The following is a 24,182-nucleotide window of genomic DNA, read 5'->3' as shown; positions in this document are numbered from 1 at the left end:
GATAGTTATACTAATTTTTATTTTTATTTTTATTTGCCACTATACTGCTGAATAAATTGTTGCTTACTCAACTCCTTCCAGTGCTGGCTCACCTTGGAAGCAATTGCCTCTTCCCCGCCAGCTGCTGTTTGCTCGCTTCCCCTCCCCTGCATGGAGGGAGAGCATCACTGGAGCTGCTTCTGTGTGGCACGGCCTCTCCCTCCCCACCCCCAAATGGAAGCAAAGAAAAGGATGGAAAAAAGAAAAGCTGAGAAGCACCTGTTAGTTGAAACTCCCTGGTTATCATTTTGCCAGACAGAGCAACCTGCCAGATGCGCTGTGTTATGTGTGTTAGAATGGGGACCTGGAGGCTGGTGCTGGGGTGCTGGCCTCACTACCCAGCCGCCCTGTGGCTGAAATGCAGGGAGCTTTTATTCAGTAGCGTTTGGGTTTCCTACATGACTTTCAACTAACTTGTTAGCACACAGATCATGGCATCCACTGTTCAGTGCTGCTGATGCAGCTCCCAAAATTTCATGATGGTATCACAAAAGAATACCGATCCCTCACAGGAAAGTCAAAAGAGTAAGGGAAATGAGCGCCCAGATTTTGCTTTGGGCAGGATTACAGTAGCTGCAGGTCTCTGAATTAATACAGGTGGGGTTTTTTGGTACGCTGATCAACTCACCCACTCCCTCCCACCCTCTAGCCCTCCAAGAGTAAAATATGTCTTTACTTAATTTGACCAAAGAAGAAAACTTGGTGTTTCATCATTATTCTATTAAGTTTTCTTTAATAAAATAATTCTGAAACATAACCATTGTTAGAAATGAGATTAAGGCGTAGTTTTTCAGCCAGAGATAGTCTCATTTGGTTGAGCAATCAATTGTTATAATTAAAGGTTCTTTGTTTCCTTAAACTTTGGCTCACTTCTAGGCTTAGACAACTAAGGCTATAGTAGTAGTTCTGTTTGAAATTAAGACAGCATCTCTTTGGTCCGTGAATCTGCAACTGAATGCTGATCACAATAAGTTGGCTTAAGGCTTTGTGCTGTGAGGAGAGTTTGGGGATCTTTACCCATAAGGAAGCATACAGAGAAGCGCATGTCATGTCTACATCTACGTTTAGTATTCAGGAAGGAAAAATGAGGTGAATAAATATTTAGCATTAGATAAAGAAACAACATTAGAATGGCAGGGTAGCCAAGGCAAAGAAATAAATCACTGCTGTTGAAAACTGCAGTAGTCAGGGTGGAAAGCAGTTAATGGAAAGTTGGTACCTGAGAGACATTTGGGTGTGATCAGAGAGAGATATCAGGTGCACGTAGCCTGGGTAATGAATTGGAGAAGCTGGAAAGAGGTGTAGTACCTGCAAATGGATATTATTGGGTTAGCCCTCACATACTCTGCAATAGTAATCATGACTGGTAGGCAGATCTTGAAGGTCCAGTAAAGAGAGAAACCACAGTAAAAGAGATATAGCTATAAAGGAAATTAATGGTACACTGTAAATAAGAGTAACTGGTATGTATAAGATGGGATTCATATGGCTCAAAACTACTTTGGAGGAGTATGGAAAAATACCTACTGGTTTTGTGTCAACCCAAAGTTGAATGTAAATTTATTTAGAAGTCCTTGCTTGTGGTGTATGCATGAGGAAAATATAATAAGGAGATCTCTCATTATAGAAGGGTTTATCTTTCCAAATTTAGATTAGAAGGTAAATGGTGCTAATAACAATAGGGGCTAATTTTTTGTGGATGTGATTTCTTCATTACCTACCACTTGACTATAAAAAGTTGATGCTATTTTAGAATTTAATTACATATCACCTTACAGCTTATCCTTAAAGCTCATAATTAAAAATAACCACTTGTACTAAGTGTTAACAAGCTGATTCAGTTTATATTATACAGGAATGTGAACATCAATCTTATTAAGGTTTTCAGTTTCAAAAGTTGATTTTTAAGAAATTAAGTAAAATGGTAAAGTGTGTTGACCATTGCAAGATTTTGAATAACGGATTGTTTCAAATCTCTTTGTACCATAGTAAAAAAAATAAAATTGAAACTAGTTTCCTAAAAAAACCCAAAACAACAAAACAACCAAAAAAAAGTGGGGAAAAAAAAACCTGTAGAGAGGAATTCCAAATTCAGCTGGGGATCAGGCCACTGAACTGCTGTCAGGAGCTTGCAGGAATTTAAGAAAATGGTACTGATCATCCAAGAAGGTAGTGTCTTGGAAGTCCAGAAGTGGCAGATTGGTGAGACTCACCAAAACCTAAGCTGACTTAAATCTTGCAAAGGAAATGAAAAGCAAATCTAGATTTATTTATTTTTTCCTAGTCCTTCAAATAAAGGCAACAGAGGAAATGTATGTGTATGTGAGGGAAGAGGGAACATTTACAGTTGGAAGATGATAGTTCACAAAGTTCTGGCTGCAAAAGTGCGTGAGCATTTGCCTCGGTTTTTAGTGTGGGAAGTCGGGTGGGACACAGGGGCACGCACCAGATGGTGAATCAGAAAGAGACCTGGAGAAGCAGAAGTTTCTGCAACTGTTACAGAGATCAAACTTCTAAGGGCCAGGTGCTCTTAACTTCTCTTTTACAGAGAAAACTGTGTGTTTCCATGTCAAGAGTACTGTAAAAATGGCACTTGACATTTCAGATTCATTAAGACTGTTAAAACATGCATCAAATACTTCTTGCTGTTGTACAACTGGAGCACAGCAAATATAATATTTGTGTTTAAGAAGGGGGAAAGAAGCAGATCCAGGTAACTGCAGACACGTTCATCTGCCCTCGATGGACTGCAAAGCAGAAAACATTTTGAATAAGAGAATAATTTAAGAAGTGGAGGTAAATGTTAAGTTTCATTAAACGCAGCATGTGTTTACTGAAAGGAGACTGATGTCCCAAAGTAGCTCATTTAAAAACTGATTCTGTAGACCTGACTAATCTGGGACTAATCAAACTGTAATTTATTAAAGTATTTGTTGTGGGACTTGATGAGAAATTATTCAAGCAGGGGAAAAAAAAGGATTAATGGAAAAAGTAGTTTTAACATGGGTAAGGAACTTACAGAGGACTCAAATTAAGCAGTGTTGTGAAGAGAAAGAATGGGCTTTAAGAATTTAAGTCTGCTTTTGGGTACATTTTATTTATTCATGATCATGGGATGAAAATGATAGTGTACTATAAGATGAAGCTGGGAGTTATAGTTATGCTCAAAATATTGTTTATGGGCAAAGAGGAGCCATACCTTTTATATGTATTTATACCAAGTATAAAATTTAATGTTAGTGTGAAATCTTAAACCAAGTCTAATTCAAGAATCTGTAGCATAGATGTATTTATTAGGGAAAAGAATATGTCTGTGCAGATGTCGTAGTAGTAATAATAATAATAATAATAATAATGGTAATGGTAATAGCACCACCATCACAGTTGAAATTTTTATACATACACATAGATTTAACTGCTTTTCCTAATGTTTTGCTGGCCCTTCCCCAGCTCCTCTCAATGCTAAGGTTGGTGGTTTCATTATGCGGTTGGTGATGGGGATGGTTATGCCATCATCTGGGGTCCTCAGCCAGGAGGATGTTCCTGTTGGTGGTTTCTTCTTCCTCACTTTAGGATCAACTTGGTGTTGGGTTTTTGTTTTTTTTTTTTTGTTTTTTTTTTTTTTTTGTTTTTTTTTTTTTTTTTTTTTTTTTTTTTTTTTATGTTTACTAGCATGCTTTTATGCCTGCTTTTTTCTTTGTTGGTCTGCAGCTGTGTGTTATATCCAAACGTAGTATATATGATGCCTTTTAAGTATGTTGTAAACTATTTCTGTGTTCTCTTTGTTACTCCTATATCCAGTTTTGACCAGCTCCAGGTTTGCATTTTTTTTATTTGACCATGCATGAGTTGTTTATAGCTGGGAGGTCTCTGTTTTCAAGCCTGTACACCATCTTACATCTCCCATACCTGTAGTCCTCTACACTGCATCCCACGTCTCCACTTCTCAAGGCCTTTGCTAAGATACCAGTCCTGTATTTCTCTATAGTACTTTAATAGAGTCATACATACGTACAATGGCAATGAACAGTAAATCAAATTAGCCATGGCTAGCAGGTCAGTTAGAAAAATTGCTGTTGCATCTAAATCAAATGTGACAAAGCTGTGGACAGGCCAAGGAAGACTCAGACAGAGCAAACCTTGACATGCCTCAGTATTGAGGCCTTGCAAACTCACTACAAAGCCTGTCATTAGCGATGGCAATACACACAGTATTGCATACATGCAGGGTAACAGCATTATCAACACGGCTGATGTTTGTCATATTATACTGGAGGAGCTGGAGGATATGGACAGGTTAAATCATGTGAGAAAACCTGATAGTTTGGAGTGGGAGATTACGCTCATGGACTAATAATAAAATACTTGCTTCTGTAATCTGGGACCTTGCCAGTTGCTTTGGAAAGAACAGATGAAGGGACGGGCTTGTGAGTAATAGTTATTATCAGCAAGAAAGCCACCTGCAAAAGGCCTATGTGATCCTAGGATGTGCTGCATATGCTAGCTTCAATAAAGCTAGGAAAAATAAACACTTGCTCACCAGTAGAGCTTCATCTGAAATTGTCTTCTTTGTTATGGATGCTAGTGTTCAGGTAAGACTTATTCAGGTGTGAGAAATGGAGAACCTGTGTATGAGTTAATTGTATGAATGCAGACAGAGTCGCTCCAGCAACTTGGCTTGCACTAACTGAGATGCAAAGGGCTGCCGCTGTGGGTAGGGAAGGAAACAAGCTGCATTTGCAGGCTCTTGGGTTGGAAGGAGTAAAGTTTCTCTTCAGCTCTTAGCCAAAGTCTGGCACTGCATGAAAGTGTCTGCAGTGTTAATGAGCCCAAAATAAAGTGTCTGCATGCCACTGTGCCACACTACGTAGATACTGATTTGTGTCTCTGGTAGAGCTGGGATTCGCGTGCTGCAGCCCGTAGGATAGGTATTTCCTAAAGGAGTTGGTACACTTAGTCATGTAGACTGTACTCATTACAGCAAATGAATGATTTAATGAATTGGGTTCAGGAGAGATGAGTGTGATTGTTAAACCAGGTTGGGGTAGTGAGGGATTTGGAGTGGGAGGCTCAAGCTCCACTCAGAAGGTCCTTTAAACTGTAGCCGTAGTGTGACTTCTGCCTGGCACTCTGGTGCTCAACATGCAATTCAACCCATGGATGGAGGGTTGATGAACTCGGCAATTTTCTGCTTGTCTGCCATTTTTTCATTTTCCTTTCATTTTTTACTCCCAAGCAGAGACTGACTGTGAAATCGACTGTAAGACTGAAATAATTCGTGTGCCTTATTTTTGTTAGGAGAAGCCACTTGCTATGGTGCATCTCAGCTGGGCTTCACTTCTCACCTCGTTACACCCTACCTTTTCCTAACACTCTTCACTTTTAGTGTTCAGCTGTCATTAACCACTTCTGTCATTCCCGTTTTGGTGCTCTCTTCATGATAATTCACTCTCTTTTTCTGATCTTCCAGTTTACCATTTAAACTGTTCTAAACTCTCTTTCTTTCTCTTTTCTGAAGTTTCGTGGAGGTCCCGCCAATGTCTCTTCTTTCCTTCACTTTTATTTTTGTCTCTTTCTGTTGGTTGCAAATGCCACTGCCATTTGTTTAAATGCCGTTGTCTTGCTGTGTTTAAGGGCCATCATACAGGATTGTAGAAATACTTTCCCTTCATAGCACATGATTTATTTGTTACCAATGGTGTAGATAGAAGGCTCATTACACAAATCAAAATGTCAAGGAGTCCATTTTACGTATTGCAAAACACTTGTTTTTTTCATTGCTACTAGCAATTTTGGCAACTCTTTAAATTAAAGGTTGAACTGGAAAAATTGTCACTTTCAGATTTGGAAAAAATAAACTAAAAAGCCAAAGTTATTTTCAGTGGAATATATTGTTTTCAAAAACAAGCCCTGTCTGACAAGTTTTTGTCTTCATCTTTTTAATGGCCAACTGAAATATTTGCAAGCAAACCTGAAGGTTGAACTCAAATGATCAGTGGTAGGTGGGATTTTCTGGCTTTCTGAAAAAATAGGTAATATTTAATGGGTACTATATATAGACTTTGTAATTTTGTGGGAGCACCTGCCATAGCTAATCTATTGTGTGCAAAACAGTTATGCAATTTTCTGTAATCGTACCGGTTACATCGAATTCAAGGTGTCGGTGTGGTGTGAGGAAAAGCCACCATCTGTACAACAGGCTTTTCACTTGCTGGTAGTTCATAATGAAAGCACTTGAGGAAGCAGCCTGGCTCACTCTGCAGTGGGATCTGTATCTCTGCAAGTTTAGTGTTTGCCTTAGACAGCTTGGCAAGTATTTTGGCTGCAGGGAGACTTGGAGTCTTAGAAGCACACGCTATATTAAGGCTCCTTAGGATTTTGTTTACAGGGCTTCTGGAGCATTTCAGACTCCAAAACCCAACTATTTTCCCTGCCTGTCTTGCTGAAAATAGTGTCAATCATATTTAAATTCGAGTCTTTGTCAGCTTAGTATCAAGGAGCTTCCCTAGAAACAGTTACCCATGGCTCCCCATGACTGCCAGCAGCCCGTGGGCTATGTGTGACCACATCCCAGGTCCCTGGGGCGGGCAGCAAGGATATAGGAGGGAGCTGCAAGCCCACTGTGAGTGTCTCTTGCATGGGGTGACCTCCTGTGCAGCACACCCACCGGTGCTGCCTTATGTCAGCTTCTGACGCCCCCAGATAGCGTGCTGGGACAGTGCCTTGAGATTATGGAAGTATATGTCTCTCTTTCCATATATATTTCCACACAAGCACTGAACTTCCTCCTTCAACGAGGAATTCTGGTGAGTCGTTTGGAAAAGAGGAAGCGAGAAGAGAAATTGTAGTGAAAATGGGATGTGAGGTGAGGTGCAGTGCTGCACGTGGGGAAGTGTCTCCAAGGGAAAGGGGCAGAGGGGGCAAGTTTTGTGTGTTACCAGTGTTGCAACTGTGTTTGATTACGGAGAACCAGATTGAAGTAAGCTGAATAAAAAGGCAGATTGCATATTCATTTTTTCTATTGCTTATTTAATTTATTTATTTATTTGGTTTTCCCTGAAACATGAGAGACTCGAAGTGGAAACATGTAGCAGAAGAAAGGAGAAACCTAACCCAAGCTCATGCAGGACTCATGTGCATGCTAGCTCTGGGCTCTGTTTGAGTTCACTGGAAACACTGGTGGTCCTTTCTTCATGACGGGAAACGGTACTTTCTTTTGAAGTAAACCACACTGGTGCTAATGACAGCTCTTTCAGATTTTCGAATGACAGGTCTTTTGCAGTCTTCACATGAACTTTATTTCAACAAAACTATTACATTTTCTCATCTGGCTTCTAGCGTGATACTAAAGCTGGAATACTTAAAAGTCTCTGTGTTTGGGATTTCTCTCCTGTTTTCCATGTCAATTACAATTATGTTGCTTTTGAGCAAGAGGTTGCCAGCAGGGGATACTGAAGAGTGCCAAATTAAATTTCAAATACATTTTGTTCTTTGTTCGTGATGAGAATTATTTCTCCCCTAAGGTTTCTATGCTCAGCAAAACGAGATCAGGTTGCCTCTAAACTCTCTGTAACATCAGCATAGCTGAGTTTTTAAGGCCATCCTAGCAATCTGTAGTCCACTGTCTTGGTACCTGGTCACTTGCTAGAAAGGTGTCTCTGGGAAATGGAGCGCTTGCTGATTTTTAACATATGAATTTGTTATGGCCCTGCTTTCTGATAAACAATGCCAAAATGAAGCAATGCAAATTATAGCAAAGTGAAAGGGAACTATGTGTGCAAGTGACTGAAATCAGCCAGCTCTGAATGACTTTTGGTGTTTGGCTAATAACTGATACTTCATCACCAAGCAAATGTTTTTAATCCCTTTTTATATTTAAGTATTTTCTTCCCAAATCCAGATTTTGGGTTCATTAGCATGCTATGGGGAGCCTCCAGCTGTGTGTGCAAGTCCTATCTCTGTGCCCATTTTGCATTGCAGGCAATTAGCTTAATTTATATTAGGAAGAGACACTAATTGGAGGGGAAGGAAAAAGTAGGTAGCAACATGCCAGTGACAATTAAGACAATACATCATATACTACCTATACAAATTTTCATGAAAGAAGCTTTTTTCAGATGTCAGGTAAATCTAATAAGAACTTGAAGCCTTGCAATGCAGACAGTGTAGCATTCCCTACTTCAAATCAACGGGTAAGCTGAAGCACAAAGTATATGTTATGCTTAGTTTTACAGAATACATCACAGCCCGAGGTTAGAAAAGAAGTTCCAGGCTCATCAGGAGCCTTAATTCTCTGACAGGTTTCTAGAAGATAGGCAATAATTACTGAACTTTCTGTGGCAAAACTCATCCATAACATCAGTGATGTCGATCAGGGATTTGGTACACAGGCTGGAAAATAATTGTTAAAAACCTTTATGTTCTCTCTGGAACAAAGATAATTGCCCATTCTGCCAATGGCTAATTATATTTGACCTTCTTGTGTCTTGTGGCCCTGAAGCAAAGCTTCCCAAAAAGGCTGTAGCAACACTTTAGATGGGGTCCTACTTTTTATAGTCTAACCAACCTTTTTTTTCCTCTCTCTTTGTTAATCCCCAGAATGCAACAGCAACGCCAAATGTTCACAGCTGCCCTCCTGGCACTTATTTTCATTCTGGCAGCTGTGAATACCACTGAGGCTGGCAAAAAAGAGAAACCAGGTAAGGTCCAGTGTAACTCAGAGTTAATCCCCAAGATAGATTGCACATGTGGGAGAATGTCAAATGCTTCTGGTTCTGTTATGAAATTCAGGTTGTTCGTTAACCTTTTGACATACAGGGTAGGGATTTGTGGCTATGACATGTTTTTCTGTGTTAAATAGGAAAACAGAAAGTAGTTTCCATAAAAGCTGCCAGCTTGACAGCCCTGGAGGCTGGAGTCCTTAGGTTATCACAGAGTGGGTATTGCAAGGGAGCTTAACATTTGCTCTGGGAATAGGTTCATGCTTGACTTAGGGAGAACCGGAGTGATGAAAGTGCAGTTATCCTGTCAGTTGTTCGGTGCTGTATACGGCAATGCTATGGCAGTGCTGTGCGATGTGGAAATACTCCAACAAAGAACTGAACTAAGTTGCTGCGGCATAAAGACAGCCAGACATCCAGCGGTGATTGCTTTCTGTCAGTGATGAACTCGGACCTCATTATAGGAGAGACAGGCCTGGGGTGGAAAATTCATATCTATCAAACCCAGTTTTGACATTTTTTAAGGAACACATCTTTTTGTTGTTTTCTTACGGTCTTACTATCTACAGACTACTTACACACCAGTTAATATGACCTGTGAGTCTACCAGAATTAGAGTTCCCATTAAAAAAACGCCATTGTGGCTATATGGAAATATGAAAAAAAAATACTAATGTAAATATACAAGAGCTAGAAGGAAAATAATTCTATGTAGAATTATTTAAAGTTGCTTATGATGTTTTGGGGTCCTAACTTGTTATTTTTGTGAACCTTGGGTTTAATAACATTGCTGTCTTTTCTCATCAGACTTGGGTTTAAAGATTTAAATGAAATCATGATCCTTGCTTTTGTCCCTAAGCAACAAACTCACCACTATTAACAGCATTTTGAGTACAAATTTCCATATAGTGTTTTCTGCACCTTTGGAGTTTTGTTCATATTCTGACATAAAATGTGACATGTTACACCAAGTGAAAAGTTTGTATCACCCAGCTGTTCACTGGAGGTGCTCAAATCCTCTGATACACAACATCAGCACATACATTTCTAGCATGTGTAGTGTGTAGTGCTTCACTTGGAAATGAAAATATTTGCATGCCACCAGCTACTGGAGCCAGAGGAATGTCCTTTCTGAGTGAGCCCTCCTGCATGTTTTGGTCAGTGATTCCTGAGGGTTTCTAGATGATTCCTCATTCTGAAGATGAGAATCCATTTGAGAGTATCTAAGTGGAATAGTAGATGTGGTAGTAGGACTGAATTTGAATGATCCACTCTGCTTTGGAATCAAAAAGGCTGACCTGTCTCTGCAGAATTGTGAAGAGGATGCCAGGCCTTCTGCTTTTGAAGCAATTGTTTTATGAATGTCTCCCTTATTCACCCTTTCAGGTGCTGTGACTGTTTAGTGAAGTTTGGGGAACTTCTCCATAGGGTCTGGGTACTGACCACTTGTCTTGCTTGGGTTTGGTTCCTTGTCTTCATCCAGAGAAAAAGGCGAAGAAGTCTGACTGTGGGGAATGGCAGTGGAGTGTCTGTGTGCCCACCAGTGGTGACTGTGGCCTGGGGACACGTGAGGGCACTCGTACTGGAGCTGAGTGCAAACAAACCACCAAGACTCAGAAGTGTAAGATTCCCTGCAACTGGAAGAAGCAGTTTGGAGGTAAGCATCGCTCTCTCAAGGGATTTTCTTGGGTTTTATTTAGCTGTGGAGCAGGAACACTGTGTTTTCTGCTTAGCTTTGGAAATACGTTGGTGAAGGGGCTACTTTTTTATTTCAAGTTCATCAGAGCTAGAACACATAAGGCATCAGAAGGCAGCTTCTTCAGAGCAAAGCAGCTCCGCTGCAGAATCCATGTAACTCGTTACTGTAAACTCAGTACTCCAGCAGAATGCTGAAATCCGCTCTCCTGTAGCGTACAACTGTGTTTAAGGCAGCCAGCAATGTAAGTGTTGTGTGTTCACTCACAGCTGTGAATCTCTGTGGTGGTTACCATGGCTTTACATGAACTTGTGATGTGTGATTTGCAGCGTGGAGCGTGGTGGCTACCAGTGTGTGCAGTGAAAGGAGTGAAGACCAGTCTATTTCATCTATATTATTTAGTTCAAAAGGTTCATATGTGACAGTTCAGAAAGATATGTCAGATCTGTCCTGAACAAGATGTCTGTCCAGGACTCAGGTCTTATTACTCTTGCAAACTTGGCTTTTTTATAGTAAACAGATTGTATGGCTTTGACATCATTGTGACCTTACCAAGGCAATCAGTGCTGCAGTTTCAGACTTGACAAGTTCATAGTTACACATATGTTCTTGAAACTATTCAGCTTTATTTGGTAACCTTTAGCATCACACAAATGGAATAACAGCCATATAGAATGTGAATGACATTTCCTACTGCTGTTGGTTTTTTTTTTTTTCATTTATTTATTGTGTATCTTCATAGTTTAATGTATTTTCCTTTATATGACATTAATGCAACATCCATGCAAAACCAAGAGGAATAAATTTCGGGGAGGAGACTCCAATTATCACTGGAAATAATCTTTAAAGTTTTCTTGGGATTTCTTTCTTTGGTTGCATGATCCCTTTGTCTATAAGCACTGACTGTCTTGTGATATCCTGTTAGACTCATAACATTTTTGTTTTCCCACTCAGTCACTCTTGTTTTAAAATTGCCATTTATTTACTCATTGCAGCAGAGTGCAAATACCAGTTCCAGGCCTGGGGAGAATGTGACTTGAATACTGCCTTGAAGACTCGAACTGGGAACCTAAAGAGAGCCCTTCATAATGCTGACTGCCAGAAGACTGTCACAATCTCAAAGCCCTGTGGGAAGCTTACCAAACCCAAACCTCAAGGTAAATTCCATTTGCTGAATGCTGCACAGTATTCCATTTAAATCACTGGATTTGTGATGTCCCATGTGCTTCAGTGGGAACTCGGTAGTACAGGAGATTGTACTTTCATGGCCTTTTCTCAATGCTGCACTGCTTCTGTTTCTCAGCGGTCAGACAGACAATATTCTTGAGTTGTGTAGTCAAGGCAGTCTCACACACAAGAGGTAAGCTAAAGATAAGAGCTCCAGTTTTAACCCTAGACCACCAGTTTACAGATGTGGCTAGACTTCCAGATGCTTTTCATAACTCACGTGTTGATGGGAACAGACCAATAATAGCATGCAAAAATGTCTCTTGATAAAGACACATTTAATAGAGGTATTGTTTGGTATTGAATAATGACTAGTTGAAAAAAAATACTGCTTTCTGTCTGGACAGGGAGTATTGAAGGGCTTTCTGCTCACTGCACGCTGAAATATGTGGATGTTCTGCAGCCTTGGGGTTGTATATTCTTTATTCAGAAATAGCAGGAAGGAGAGTACAGAATGTATGTATCTTATTTAAATGTGAGTGACAGTGTAATTCCTAGTACACAGAGAGGCATATGCTCTGCATTCATGTTCCCAGGTGCCCCTTAGACAAACTTATTTTCTTTCTAATCATGAAAGCCTTTTAACATACTCTTCTGTTGGAGTAGCAGGTGTTACGTGTGTAGAGTGATTTGCGGTGAGAGCTAAAACTGTGAGATCTTGTTTGAGTTACAGAAGTAATGTGTTTTAAGTGGATTATACAAGCTATGCTACCCTGGCACTTGTTTGCTTAAAACCAGATGGGTTTAACACATTCCAGGCTCTGACTACTTGGATAATTATAAAAATAAATGTGATTAAGAGTGACAGGTGCAACTGGGATGAGCAGTTTTCAAAGTGTGGATGGTGGTGCACCATTGATCTGAGGAGTACCTGCAGGTGGCCTGCTCTGCTTGTGCAACCAGAGACACATCTGATGAGGTTACAGACACTTTCTGTGTGGGTGCGTGCATCCATCTGCTTTGCAGTCAGTACAGCTGTAACTGGTCTGCCCGGCACGCCATCCATGGAGTTATCTGATAAGCGCTGAGTCTAGAACCTGCGTAGATAATGGCAAGCTGTGCAGCAGAAAGGATACAAGCAGATTTTCAGAGACCAGTTGACTTGATCGAGTTGGCAGCAATAAACGTCTTCATTTGGGGGTAGAAGTGACTGGGTAGGAATGCAGGAAGGGCTTTGAGCTCTGTGATTTTATTGTTTATTAATTTGGGGGAAAGGACTTTTTTTTATTATTATTTTTCTTTAGTAAGTTTCCGTGCCTAAATGGCATTTAGGAGTTTATTGGATGAAGCTTCCTATTGCGCTGCCAGAAGGCCTCTGCGGTGTGAGCCACTAGTAGCCCTCCACCTTGTTCTGCTCCCACTGGGTGGGTGTAGGTATCACTGGCTGCCAGACGAGGGGAGAGGGAGGGAAGGCAGAGCATTGGTGCAGCACTGGTTTGTGAGAGCAATGCTGTTGGGTGGTGCAGGGTCATTTTCAAATTACAGTTTCAAAGGCAGAGCTTGTGAAATTGCTGGATTGGAGTTAACTTTAGCTGGTTCTAGATACGAGTGAGTTACAGCTGGGCCTGAAACTCGGCTTGGGATTTTGCAGCAAACATAGTTATGTGGTTTGACTTAATTAGGAAACCTGACTTCATTTGATTTGAAGGAACGCGAAAAGAGAAATAGGTACAAAGATAAGTTTGTGATCATAATAACTGTGGGCAGAGATTTTGCTCTCCTCATTTGCGTTAGAAATCTCGCAGCGCCTTCCTGCGTGCCACCTGCGCGTTCATCTGCTGTTGACATTAGTACGAGCAGCATGCATGGAAGGCACATGCTCGCAGCCTGCCTGGGCTCTGAGCTAAAGATATGAATCCATATTGCAGATCTGTGGGTATAACTACATAGGAGCTACACTGGACAGTATCTTGGCAGCAGTAAGAGGAACTAGAGTAAGAAATTAGGTCAAGCAGATTAGTACTGTGTGAAATGTTGTGCCCTACTGAACTTTATTTCTGAGTTAAAGATCGGAGTGCTGACATGTTGGCTGGAATAAGAGTGTCTTCTTCCTGAGGTGAAGGAAACTACAGGTTGGTGGTAAGTCCCCACCCCCATCTAGTTAAAAGAAAAATTAAACTGTTTTCAATCAGTAGTTAGAATAAGACCCAATTTAATTCCTTTGGAGACAAGAAGATTATTGTCTGAGCACTTGGAATGGACTGCAGGTGCATATTAGCCTCCCTTTTCACCCATAGCTTCACATCAATGGCTCGAAGAGAAAAAGCATATGATACATTATTTGGAAGCAGCAAATTTTTTTTGAGGCACAGTGTTGCATAAGGTCAGTGTTGATATGCAGCTAGACCTGCAAATGCTGATCAAGTGCTGTCTGTTCCTGCTGTGATTGCCTGGAGCACCAGGGCAGCGGCTTTCTGGCGTTTGGGAACTCTGGCAGCAGAATAATAAGTGAGGGGCTTATTGATTACAGGAGTCTGTTTTACCACTAAACAGTTACCTTTCTGACTGGTGTATGCTTCAAGAGCTGCATCACCGAATACATCTCTGACAGCGATACGTTGGGAGTACCAAAAGCAGATGTGAACTGACTAGGAATATTGCACTGAAAAATAGCAGTGCATTCAGAAGAAGGGTTGTTTCCCTGATTTTTATGACTAGCCCCCTTTCCTGTGGTCTGAAATTTTCCTTCTAATAGGTCACGTTTGTAACCTCTCCATTACACCACCTTCCTTTTGATTTCATATCGTAAATGGGGTGAGAAAAAGCCTCTTGTTTAGCTTCTCTGATTGATTGTAGCTTTATATATCATCTGTTACTTTTTGTCACTTGCCATTTTTTAAACCTAAAACCTCTGACTTAAGTATTTCGTTGTATAGGGATTTATCCACAATAAGAATACTCTCTACTGGACTTACCCAAATTCCTTCTATTATTGCAAAATCTTTTTTGAGATGAAGGGACTGGACTGTACACACTATTCCAAGCATGTCCTCTACAGATTTGTGTTGAAAGATGAAGTGTAATGGTAATACTTCCTTTACTGATCATTACACCCACTAAAAAACGTAAACATGTTTTTCTTTTGATCACTGCTTCCATGTGGAGTAGATATCGTTGTCTGACACCTTCACAATTCTCCCAAACTCTTATATATTTTTTAAAGTTAATTAATATGGTTAATTAAGAACGCAAGAAGGCATGTGGGTTAAGGCAGATTGTTTCGTCTAGGCTTGCCTGATGAAGAATTGTTTACCAGATGTCACCTGACATATTTCCTAGTGTGGCTTGGTATCTGAAGTTCCTCCTCACCTTCTCTGTTCCTTGACAAAAATGCAAATAAATTGATATTATCTATGCTGCTGCTTTCCTGATGCTAATCCACCTTTCCAGCTCAAGAACATGTAGCAATTTTGCTGATAGGATGAATTCTGTGTCTCTCTCCTCTCACCTAACTATTTCAGTGATGACTGCCATTTCATAGGAGTTTGATCGATGCTTAACAGAAAGGAAAACCATACCTGCAGAAAAATACCAAGGGTTATAATTTTGCAGATTCACTGCTAAAGTATGTTTTGGTTTTCCAGGAACTTCTATGAACTGTGGCAAAACTGCTAAATTAAACCAGGAGATACTCATTAACCTTGAGAATCAATGCCTGCCTCATAAACTGGTGATCTAAGTGTTCTTATGGATTTGTTTTATCATTAGTCAGCATTCATGGAAGAGCCTTAAAATCTTTTTGAAGCACTGTCATTATTTTGGACACTAAAAATATTAGAAAAAATGTGTTTTTTCCTTATTAGCAACTTCTCTGTCTCAGTATTTTTTCTTCTGAACAGCTGACTCTATGGATTTTAGTCTGCAACACCTGGACATTTTGGAGCTCAGTGCTTGCAAGAGCAGAATGCTGCATATTGGATTTAAGGGGGAGAGCAAATGACAAATCAGGAATTTGAATTTTATCTGGATTTTTGATGAGCTTGTTTCTCCATAGCTTTGCTAAGGTGTTCTCAGATTGGAAAACAGTATCTTGGTCCAGGGCTGTTGTGCTAAAGTGTAGTTAATACAGTATGAAAACTGTTCTTGAATATTGTGCATTTGGACAGATTGTCAGCAACGTGACAGTGATATCCCAGACACCATGGTTTGTGTATTTAGCACACAAATGAGGTCATGAGAAAGCCTGTCACAAAGGCTGGAAAGGATGAAAGGGTAATTTTTATCACAAAATCCCAGTGGAGGCAGCCACCTCTCCTCTAGCACACACAATTGTGTATTCTAATCAGTGTCTGCAAGGCTGGGGATGTTCAAGGTCTCCCTAAACTATCTTGACAGATGTGAAAGACTCAGGCACTTCTGTCGAGTGGCTGCTCTAATGGCCAACTTGCACTGAAGAGCAGAAAACACTTCCGACATACTCCATCTGGCCTACTTCACGGCCACCCAAACTTGATTGATGGTTGTTCGGGTTCCAGCCAGCCAGAAAATAAAAGAATGGAGTATTGTCAGGATTCAGGAAACATTTTGCTTTAACTGCTGAGAGAGGAGGAATTTATTTTTATAGAGCCGGGTTGCCTGATAGGCTTTATTTCTTTTTGCACTCTTTCCATCACTCGCATTCTTCCTCTTACTCTCACTATAACTCTTGTACTTCTAGCTATTTGTTCTTCTGATTAAGATAAAATTAAATAGAATAAGCAGTCTGCCCGCTCTTTCTGCAATGTACCCTTCATATTTTGAATTATGTTCCTTTCTGATAACTTTTTCTCCTGGCTGTATTTAGTTCTTTTTAATAAATCTCCCTTCCCAACTTTTTATCAATTTACGATAGATCTGATCTTTGTGTTAACTTTATCCTGGCTCAGCTCAGTCCTTGCCACATAGGAAAGCAATTCCAGCTAATGTTGGAAAACGTTAACACTGCTTACACAACTAATGTCTTTAATAACTGGGGTGGTATCCAAAGATCATATCCCCAACATGAAGTGTTTGGAAAGGTTTCTCACAGGAAGACAAGACCTACCCGCGATGTTAATGGCTGTAATCTCTTTTGTGTAATGCAGATCAGGTACAGCATTTGAGAGGCTAGCAAGGTGTCAGTGCAGTTCCCTGTGTTTGGCACGATGTGCATGCTACTGCAGCAGAGGAAAGACTCCGTGTAGTTTTAATAATATCATATTGTTTGAAGAGCTTTACTTAAGAGTTTAGTGAAATACAAATAATCTGCATTACACAATTTCTTTTATCCAGCAATCTTTACAGGCAGTAGTTAGCTAATCCTGCTATCACTCCTTGGAGCTGAGGAAGTACAATTTAAAGGCAAGCAATAATTGAGAGTCAGAAAGGCTAAATGATTTTCCAGGTTGACAAAGTATCAGTGGCCAGTCTGGGCACTCAGCTAGGAGCTGCTGACTCTTGGCTCCATGCTCTAACTAGTAGCTGCTGCTCCCTTTTATCCTAATCTGCAATTAGAATTATCTGAATGTGACAGTTTACGTCAAGGTGAGTGTCTGAACTCCGGTCTTTAATTAGGGTCTTTTTTTGATATTAGAAATCTCAGTGGACTTAGCTTGGTGTCAATACATAGAGCTGGACTTTCGTTAATGAGGAGGTATTTCCCTGTCCTTACTTTGGTGCCAGGAGCAGAAAACAACATGTGTTTTTTGAATACTACAGTGGCAGCCTTGATTTCTACCTGCAGAGAGGGCATCTTACTCAGAGCGCAGTGCCAGGACAGACTGACTGTGCTTTGGCTGCTGACTGTTGCAAAGAACTAACAGTGGTGGTGTCTGAATGAATCGCTCCCCTGATATGTAGGTATTTGTTGCTCAGACAAACTGAGCGCTGCACCCATGAAAAGGACCACCTGCAGCCCACTCCATTTTGCATGTTGGACAATCTGTTCTTTACGGGGTGCCCTCCCTCAAATTTGCCTTTGTGCAGCCGCAGAGTGTCCGCTTCTAAAGAGTAGCTGGAGGGGATACAGAGGGATAAGGAATGACTTGTTAGGACTGTGATTTTTTTTTGTCTGAAAGATGCTGGTGTCTCCTGTTTTGGCATCATGCTCATGCTGTACCTCCCTCTGTAGATTTTAGAATTCCCCATCTTTAATGTAACTCATTAGTCGTGCAGGCATGCAGCTAGCGTAATAATTAGTATTACAGGAGGCAGAATAATAGGATCTGCTCAAACTAATTAGATATAAAAATGAGGGATTTTCTCATATTGGGAAACAGCTGTGGTAGTTAATAGAAACCTGAAAGGCAAAACTGGGAAGTTTTCCTCTTGCTCTAAAGGATGGGGCAGGTTTATTGAAGAATAGCCTCTGGCACTGACTGGGAGCCTGCAGTGAAATACAGTGATGTGAGCTCTGTGGGGCAGACACTGGCAGTGGATGCCCAGTGGGAACAGCATAGCTGGCTGTTATTATTGTTGATATCATTGTGATTATTTGTATTGCATGAGTGCCCAGAGGCCCCAGCTGAAAAAGGGTGCCATTGTACTAAATACTGCGTAAACATTGTGAGAGGCAGTTTTTCCATGAATAATTTATGCCTTATGGAGCTGAGAAATGTGAAAACCAGGAGAAGAAACAGTGGTCTAGAGGGGTGAGACCGCGTACTAAATGCTTGGTTGTGTTTCCTTGTGCCCCTTGCTAGTCTGAGGACAAAGCTTGTACTTCGAGATGCAGTAAAACTCACCGGAAACTTCAGGCTCCGAGACATATCTCTGTGATTTGGCTCCTTGCTGCCATAAGATGAGGAAATATGATTTTTCTCAGTTTAAGTGGGAATAAGAGTAAGCCACATAAGGAAAATAAAATACAATGGTGGTTACAGTGTGAATAAGCCTCAAGCTGCTAGTAAGCTGCCAGTGCAGCCCATAACTAATAAAGTTTGGTTGTCTTTTAATAGTATTTTTCTGCTTCCATTTCCTTATGTTTCTTGGAGGCTTTGCCCTGTAGTGTCCCTTGAGACTGCTTTACTACCTTCGACAAATTATAGTTTAAATAAATAATTTGAATGCATTGTCAGATCATAACATAATACCAATCCTATTGACACAACCCTGATTCCAGGGAGCAGAAAATGCTTGTAGGAGAGGGAGAAAGAGAAATATTTTTAAAAAAGAAGTATTTTTCCATTTTCAGTTGTTCTGCAGCTTTTGCAGATGTTTTTGAGAAGAAAAAGTTTGGAAAGTTTCATGGGAAACCTAGACCTCCGTGTATTCTCACTCCCTGGTTTGTATTTCAGGCTACTATTTTTTTCTATGCTGCCCCAAAAGATGAAAAACTGGAAGTGACAAATGTTCTTGTTTAACCCTCCTGTGCCTGCAGGAGTTTCTTTTAGGGTTTAATACAGACCTTTGTGGGTGAGGGTTTAAACAGCCTTGTGCGTGCCAATTCTGTTACATGCTCATTGTCTCACTTTCCTGGCTTGCAAGAGCAGTCCAGCCTCCTTGGCATTCGTCAGTGCCCTTGAGTCATGAAAATGCCTGAAGCTGTGGGATTTGCTGTGATAAAAGATACGCCATCAGCAAATGTTTACACTCATTACTGTTCCTAGCAGTGAAACAGAGAGAAAGCCCTGTTCCTTCCTTTCTGTCCTTTCCTTTTCTACTTCTTCACTTCCTTTCCTTTCAAGCTTTCTTTTTTTCTCCTTCTTTATCCCTCCATCTTATTTTCGATGTTGCCATCTGTCTATCTTTTCTTCTACCTGTGCTTACTGTGAAAGTTTTGCAGGTGACTTTTCAGAGTGGGGAGCACTGATGAAAGCCAAGCCCCTGTCTGGTGCTCTGAGGGTAGGTCCCATCTGGGTGGGGTAGGTGCAGAAAGCACAACTGAGAAATGAGTGTGTCTGGTTTTCAAAAACCAACTAAATGAAACAGGGTCTCAATTCACAGTATATCACAAATAACTTTCTGCTAAATAACTATTTATAGAGAATATATATGCTTATATGTAATATAGATCTCAGTTTGACGTAGAAACGACCTTGGCGTGTGATCTTTTTGCTGTATAGGTATATGCCAAACTCCAAATGGATTGTTAATACTCCTCTGTTTTCAGTCGTCTTCTGCAGACGTGTGAATGCAGAGAGTGAACTGAGTGTATCAGTCTGTGCCTGCACCTGTCTCGCTGGCATTAAGAGGGATCTTGTGTACAGCAGACAGAGGGCTGAAGAGCCCGACAGGACTGGGTCCCTCTTGTGCTGAGCACAGAACATGGCAGAGAACAGCAGGAAAGCCCATACCCTACAGAAGCAGCAGTAGAAGTGTACCAGAGGCACGTGAGAAACAGCAGCAAACAGGAAAGCAAAGTGAGCTACTTCTGGAAATCACTTTCCGGTTAGCCAGACCCCTCCTGCAGTCTCCAGTTGCAAAACAGGCTTCCCTTGAAAAGTTTATCCATTGCAGTCTTTTGAATACTTACTCTTAAGACTCTAACATCTTAGATACTTGTAAACCAGATGTAAAGAAAATGAGATGAAATTTTCGTGATCTTTGTGCAAATAGGCCATTTAGCAAAATCAGAAAATGTGTGTGTCTTTGTGGTCTTTTGCGTGTCTGTGCCTAGGCAATTTTGAAACCTCTCCCAAATATTTGAATGAAGAAAATCACCAAAACCAAACCTTTCTGATGAAAATCCTTGGTTTGAGCAAATTACCTCTTAAAAAAACACAACCCTTTCTCTTATTCCTGACTAGTTTAAGTAAGGATGTTAAAGGGAACATTTTTAATATCTTACATCTTTATGTCAGGTTGAAGCAATGGCTTCTGACTGTCTGAGGTTGTTTCAGGGCTTTGCAGGTGGCTTTAGAATAAGTTGGATCAATTTCTCCCTGCATTTACTTCTTTTTGCAATTCCAGTGAGAAAGAAAATGAGTGAAGCTTTTTCCATGAGTGGCTTTTTGGTCCATTTTTTTGTCAGATATGTTAGTGTTTGTTACAGGCATAAGTCTAGCTGTTCTCCATTCACAACACGCGCTGCAACATGCCTTCCTGGCTTATACGGTGCAGCTTCAACCTTGAGGTTTGAATTGGGTCCATCTTGTGTTCAATAGGAAACAAATCCAAGTCTAGCCAAAATGGAAATTTAGCAAAGTGAGAAGCAGAACAGAATCTGCTGGAGAGGAGTGACTGGAAGAGTGGAGAAATTGAGAAATGCTTACAGACAACTAGAGAAAGCAACTCAATCTCACAGAGCCGAAGTGTAAAGGATATAATAAATTGTAATGTATTAATTAAAAAAGAAAAAGTCACATCAAGGTCACCGATTCATTGTAGACTTGCCTTCTATGTCTGTTTAGCTATTGGAGTGGTGCTTTTTTTCCCATCCAGTAGAACTGTATTGCTCAAAGAGGCTTTTCAGAAGAATTTGTTTTGGAACAACATTTCTGTGGTAACGTAGTTTTTCCTTCTTAAACCATTTGGAATACATAAATGCTGTATATAGTGCAGGAACATGGGAAGAAAAGGAATTAAATGGCTATGAAATGTTCTCTTTCTCTAGAAGCAGCAGAAGAAAAAACACATTTAAAGGTTATTTAAGAAATCAAGGGATTTGTTTCTACAATCATGGAAATCACAGGATAGTGCAGTTTTTGATCCTAGAGAGCAGGGTGAACCTCTGTAGGGTGAGATTTTTTTCACCAAGGGATATAATCCTTGGCTTCATCAAAGACTTCATCAAGACTGCTCCCTTCCACATGGCTTGACATTTTACCCTGAAAATTCAGAATTTCCTTGCACCCAATGGCACCATTGCCCTGCACCACCATAAGCAGCCAGGTGCTTTGGGAAATTTGTCCCAATGAGAGGTAGAGAGCCCTTTAGAAAACCTGCCTCCCTCTGTACTCAGTGGAACTGAGTGCTAGTTCCTGGGAGAACTTTCCTGTACTCCTAGTGTCAAGATTCTTCACTCTAAACTTCCATCAGCACAACTTTTGCTATTTTGAACGGTTTATATTACTTTCAGGGATACTGCTTGACTTTTATATACACGAGTTCAGCAGTGCCATGTGTGAATTGTTACCTTCTTTTCAAGAAATGGAAATAAATACCTACAAATCTTTGCTTACAAATCTTGGCTTCCATTAAAATATTCTTACCTCCCTTTTGTGCCTTGTACGTTAAGAGTGGCTTTGAATGGTGTTTGGCTCCTGGTCAACATAATTACTTTCCTTTGCTGCTTGCATAGTAAGAATAAGGCTCCAGGATAAGAATGACTATTTAAAGAGGGCTGCTGACGTTCCCAAATTGCATAGAGAAAGTTCTGTTTATCAAACAAATTTGTTTACTTGGTAAGATCCTCAGTGGGATTTTTGTTACCAGTCATCACAGACCCACAGAAGGGAGTTCAGTGCTAATCCATGACCACGCAGCTTTTAATCCTGCAAATAATTCTTAGGCTGACAGCTATTCATAAGGTTATTCAGGTGATGAATGACTAGATAATCCAGTGTGTGTGCATCGACACAGTTCGTTCTTGCAGGGCTGTTTGTACAATGCTACATGGGTGTTTTTTATTTTGCTGGAAGTGCTCTAGGTTCCAGCAGGTAGCGGAATGACTGTGCAGAGCTTGGTTGCTGTGCCCTGCAGGGGCTGCCAGGTATTCTGAATTGGCTCTTTGCCTGTGCCCCCTCGTCCAGGATCCCAGCCTCCATCAGAGCAAGAGCACTTCCAGGCAGTCTCTCACTGGGGGATAGGAGGAAAGGAGGAAAGTGTATGCTGAAAACCAGACAAAAATGTTGAAGACACTTTTGTCATCCTCATTAATATTCTGGAGCATATGTAGCTCACTCTTCTGGTACTTTTGTTTTGCTGCAAGGATGCACGGGGATGGTAAAGATAAGTATTTCCTTGATGTGAAGAAAGTCAGAGAGAAGACATAGTTCCTGCTGCTGCTTTCCTTACCGTAGCTGTGTGCTGAGCCACACTGGAGGTGGAAGGGCAGTTTAGTTGGGGCACTTAGTGCAGTAGGCAAACAGGTACCTCGTCCATTCCCTCGACTGCACAGCCTGCTCGCCCGAGCGTTGAGAGACAGCACGCACTCGGTGTTGACCCTGGCATTGCTATCTGTAGGAGAAATACCTTTGACAAGGCATTTAATGTATTTAAATTAATGAGTTTAATTGTAAATATCCATCATATTTACATACTTTTCATAAAGTTTTATGTTAAGATGTTCCAGTTGGTGGCCCACTATGCATCGCCAGTAAGATCTGGAGAGCAGCATAGTGGCTTCCCCAGCATCAAGGCTGTTTCAGTGGGCACTGCTTGATGGGTTACTGTAATTTTTGGTGGCAGGCTGGGACCACACGAAGAGGCCTGATATGAGATGGCTGAACCAAAGGTCTTGCGTTCAGTCTGTGCTAAGATTAAATAAATATAAATAATTTTTATGTATGGAATAGGAATCTGAATGGGATTATTTGAAACAAATGTATGTGGGGATCTTTCTCTCACTTAACTGGCAGATGGCTCTAGCTGGTGCTGGGGTAGGAGACTGCTGAGCTTTCAGGTCTCTGGCACTGTACTCCCAGCTGGTCAGGACTTTCGAGCATGGTGTCAGTGCTGACACTGGTGGCATGGTGACCCTTTCAGTGAAGCCTGATTGCTCTGGGAAGGGAAGCATTGGCAGACCAAGTGATCAGGGTGACGTGGATCCCAGTGTGGATGTGTGAGCTGACCTGGTAGCATGTCGTAAAAGTTGAAACAGTACTGTAGGGTGAACAGAGATGAGGGCAATAAAAGCCTGAATGACATAAAGAGTAGGTCTGAGCAATGAGGAAACACAAAGAAAGTACTTCTAAAAGCAACTTCATACTTTGTTAGTCATGGACATACTGTAGTCTATAGCCTGACCATAGTAAAAGCAGGTGAAGGGTAGCTGTGAACAGACTTGTGCATGAGAGCATGAGCAGCAACATTTTCATGGGTAAGTACCTGGATATTGGCATCTGTGGTAGGACTTTTAAAAGAGCCTAAGGACTTGGAAATATTTTAGCAGTCTTCTTTTTTATTTTTTTTTTTATATGACCACAACTCTGTGTGTGTGTGTCATTTCATAGAGTGAATGTGCTTTGCATCAATACAGCTTACCTGTCTGAAAGATGAAGCTGTGGTGGTGTGAGTACCTTTAATGTGGGAGGAGTTATGTCCCACACATGAGGGTTTTACTCTGCTGAGGCACAAAGCAAAATGACTTGTCTTTGTAGGTAGATGGCTTTGGTAGTTTGGGTGAAATGCGGATTATCACGAAGTAGACAACAGGGGGGGAATTGAACTTTTGCTAACAGGAACAAATACAGACCCACAGGGCTAAGTGCAAATGGATAAATGGTGGGTTGTCTGGTACCTCAAGTCAAGTGAGGATGGGGACCTGATGTGATCACACGAGTCCAGACCAAAACTTCTCCTGGTGGCGACTTCACCCCTACCGTGAACTGCACATACTCTTCAGTACAGTCTTGTTAGTGGTCTGCCCACATTCATATGTC

General features: G+C 40.9%; 1 protein-coding gene across 1 annotated transcript in view; it reads left to right on the top strand.

Annotated features, from left to right (window-relative positions):
- PTN (pleiotrophin) overlaps positions 1 to 24,182 on the top strand; it is a 79,323-nt gene that overhangs the window by 46,062 nt on the left and 9,079 nt on the right. The window contains exons 2-4 of the mRNA XM_040595813.1: positions 8,638 to 8,738; positions 10,243 to 10,416; positions 11,451 to 11,612. Coding sequence (XP_040451747.1) covers positions 8,639 to 8,738; positions 10,243 to 10,416; positions 11,451 to 11,612 — 436 coding nt within the window. The 5' untranslated portion in view covers position 8,638. The remainder of the gene's footprint in view (positions 1 to 8,637; positions 8,739 to 10,242; positions 10,417 to 11,450; positions 11,613 to 24,182) is intronic.

Source organism: Falco naumanni, chromosome 5 (genome assembly GCF_017639655.2).
Source record: "Falco naumanni isolate bFalNau1 chromosome 5, bFalNau1.pat, whole genome shotgun sequence".
Lineage (NCBI taxonomy): Eukaryota > Metazoa > Chordata > Aves > Falconiformes > Falconidae > Falco > Falco naumanni.
Note: the sequence above shows the minus strand (reverse complement) of the source record. Positions and strands in the feature narration are given on the sequence as shown.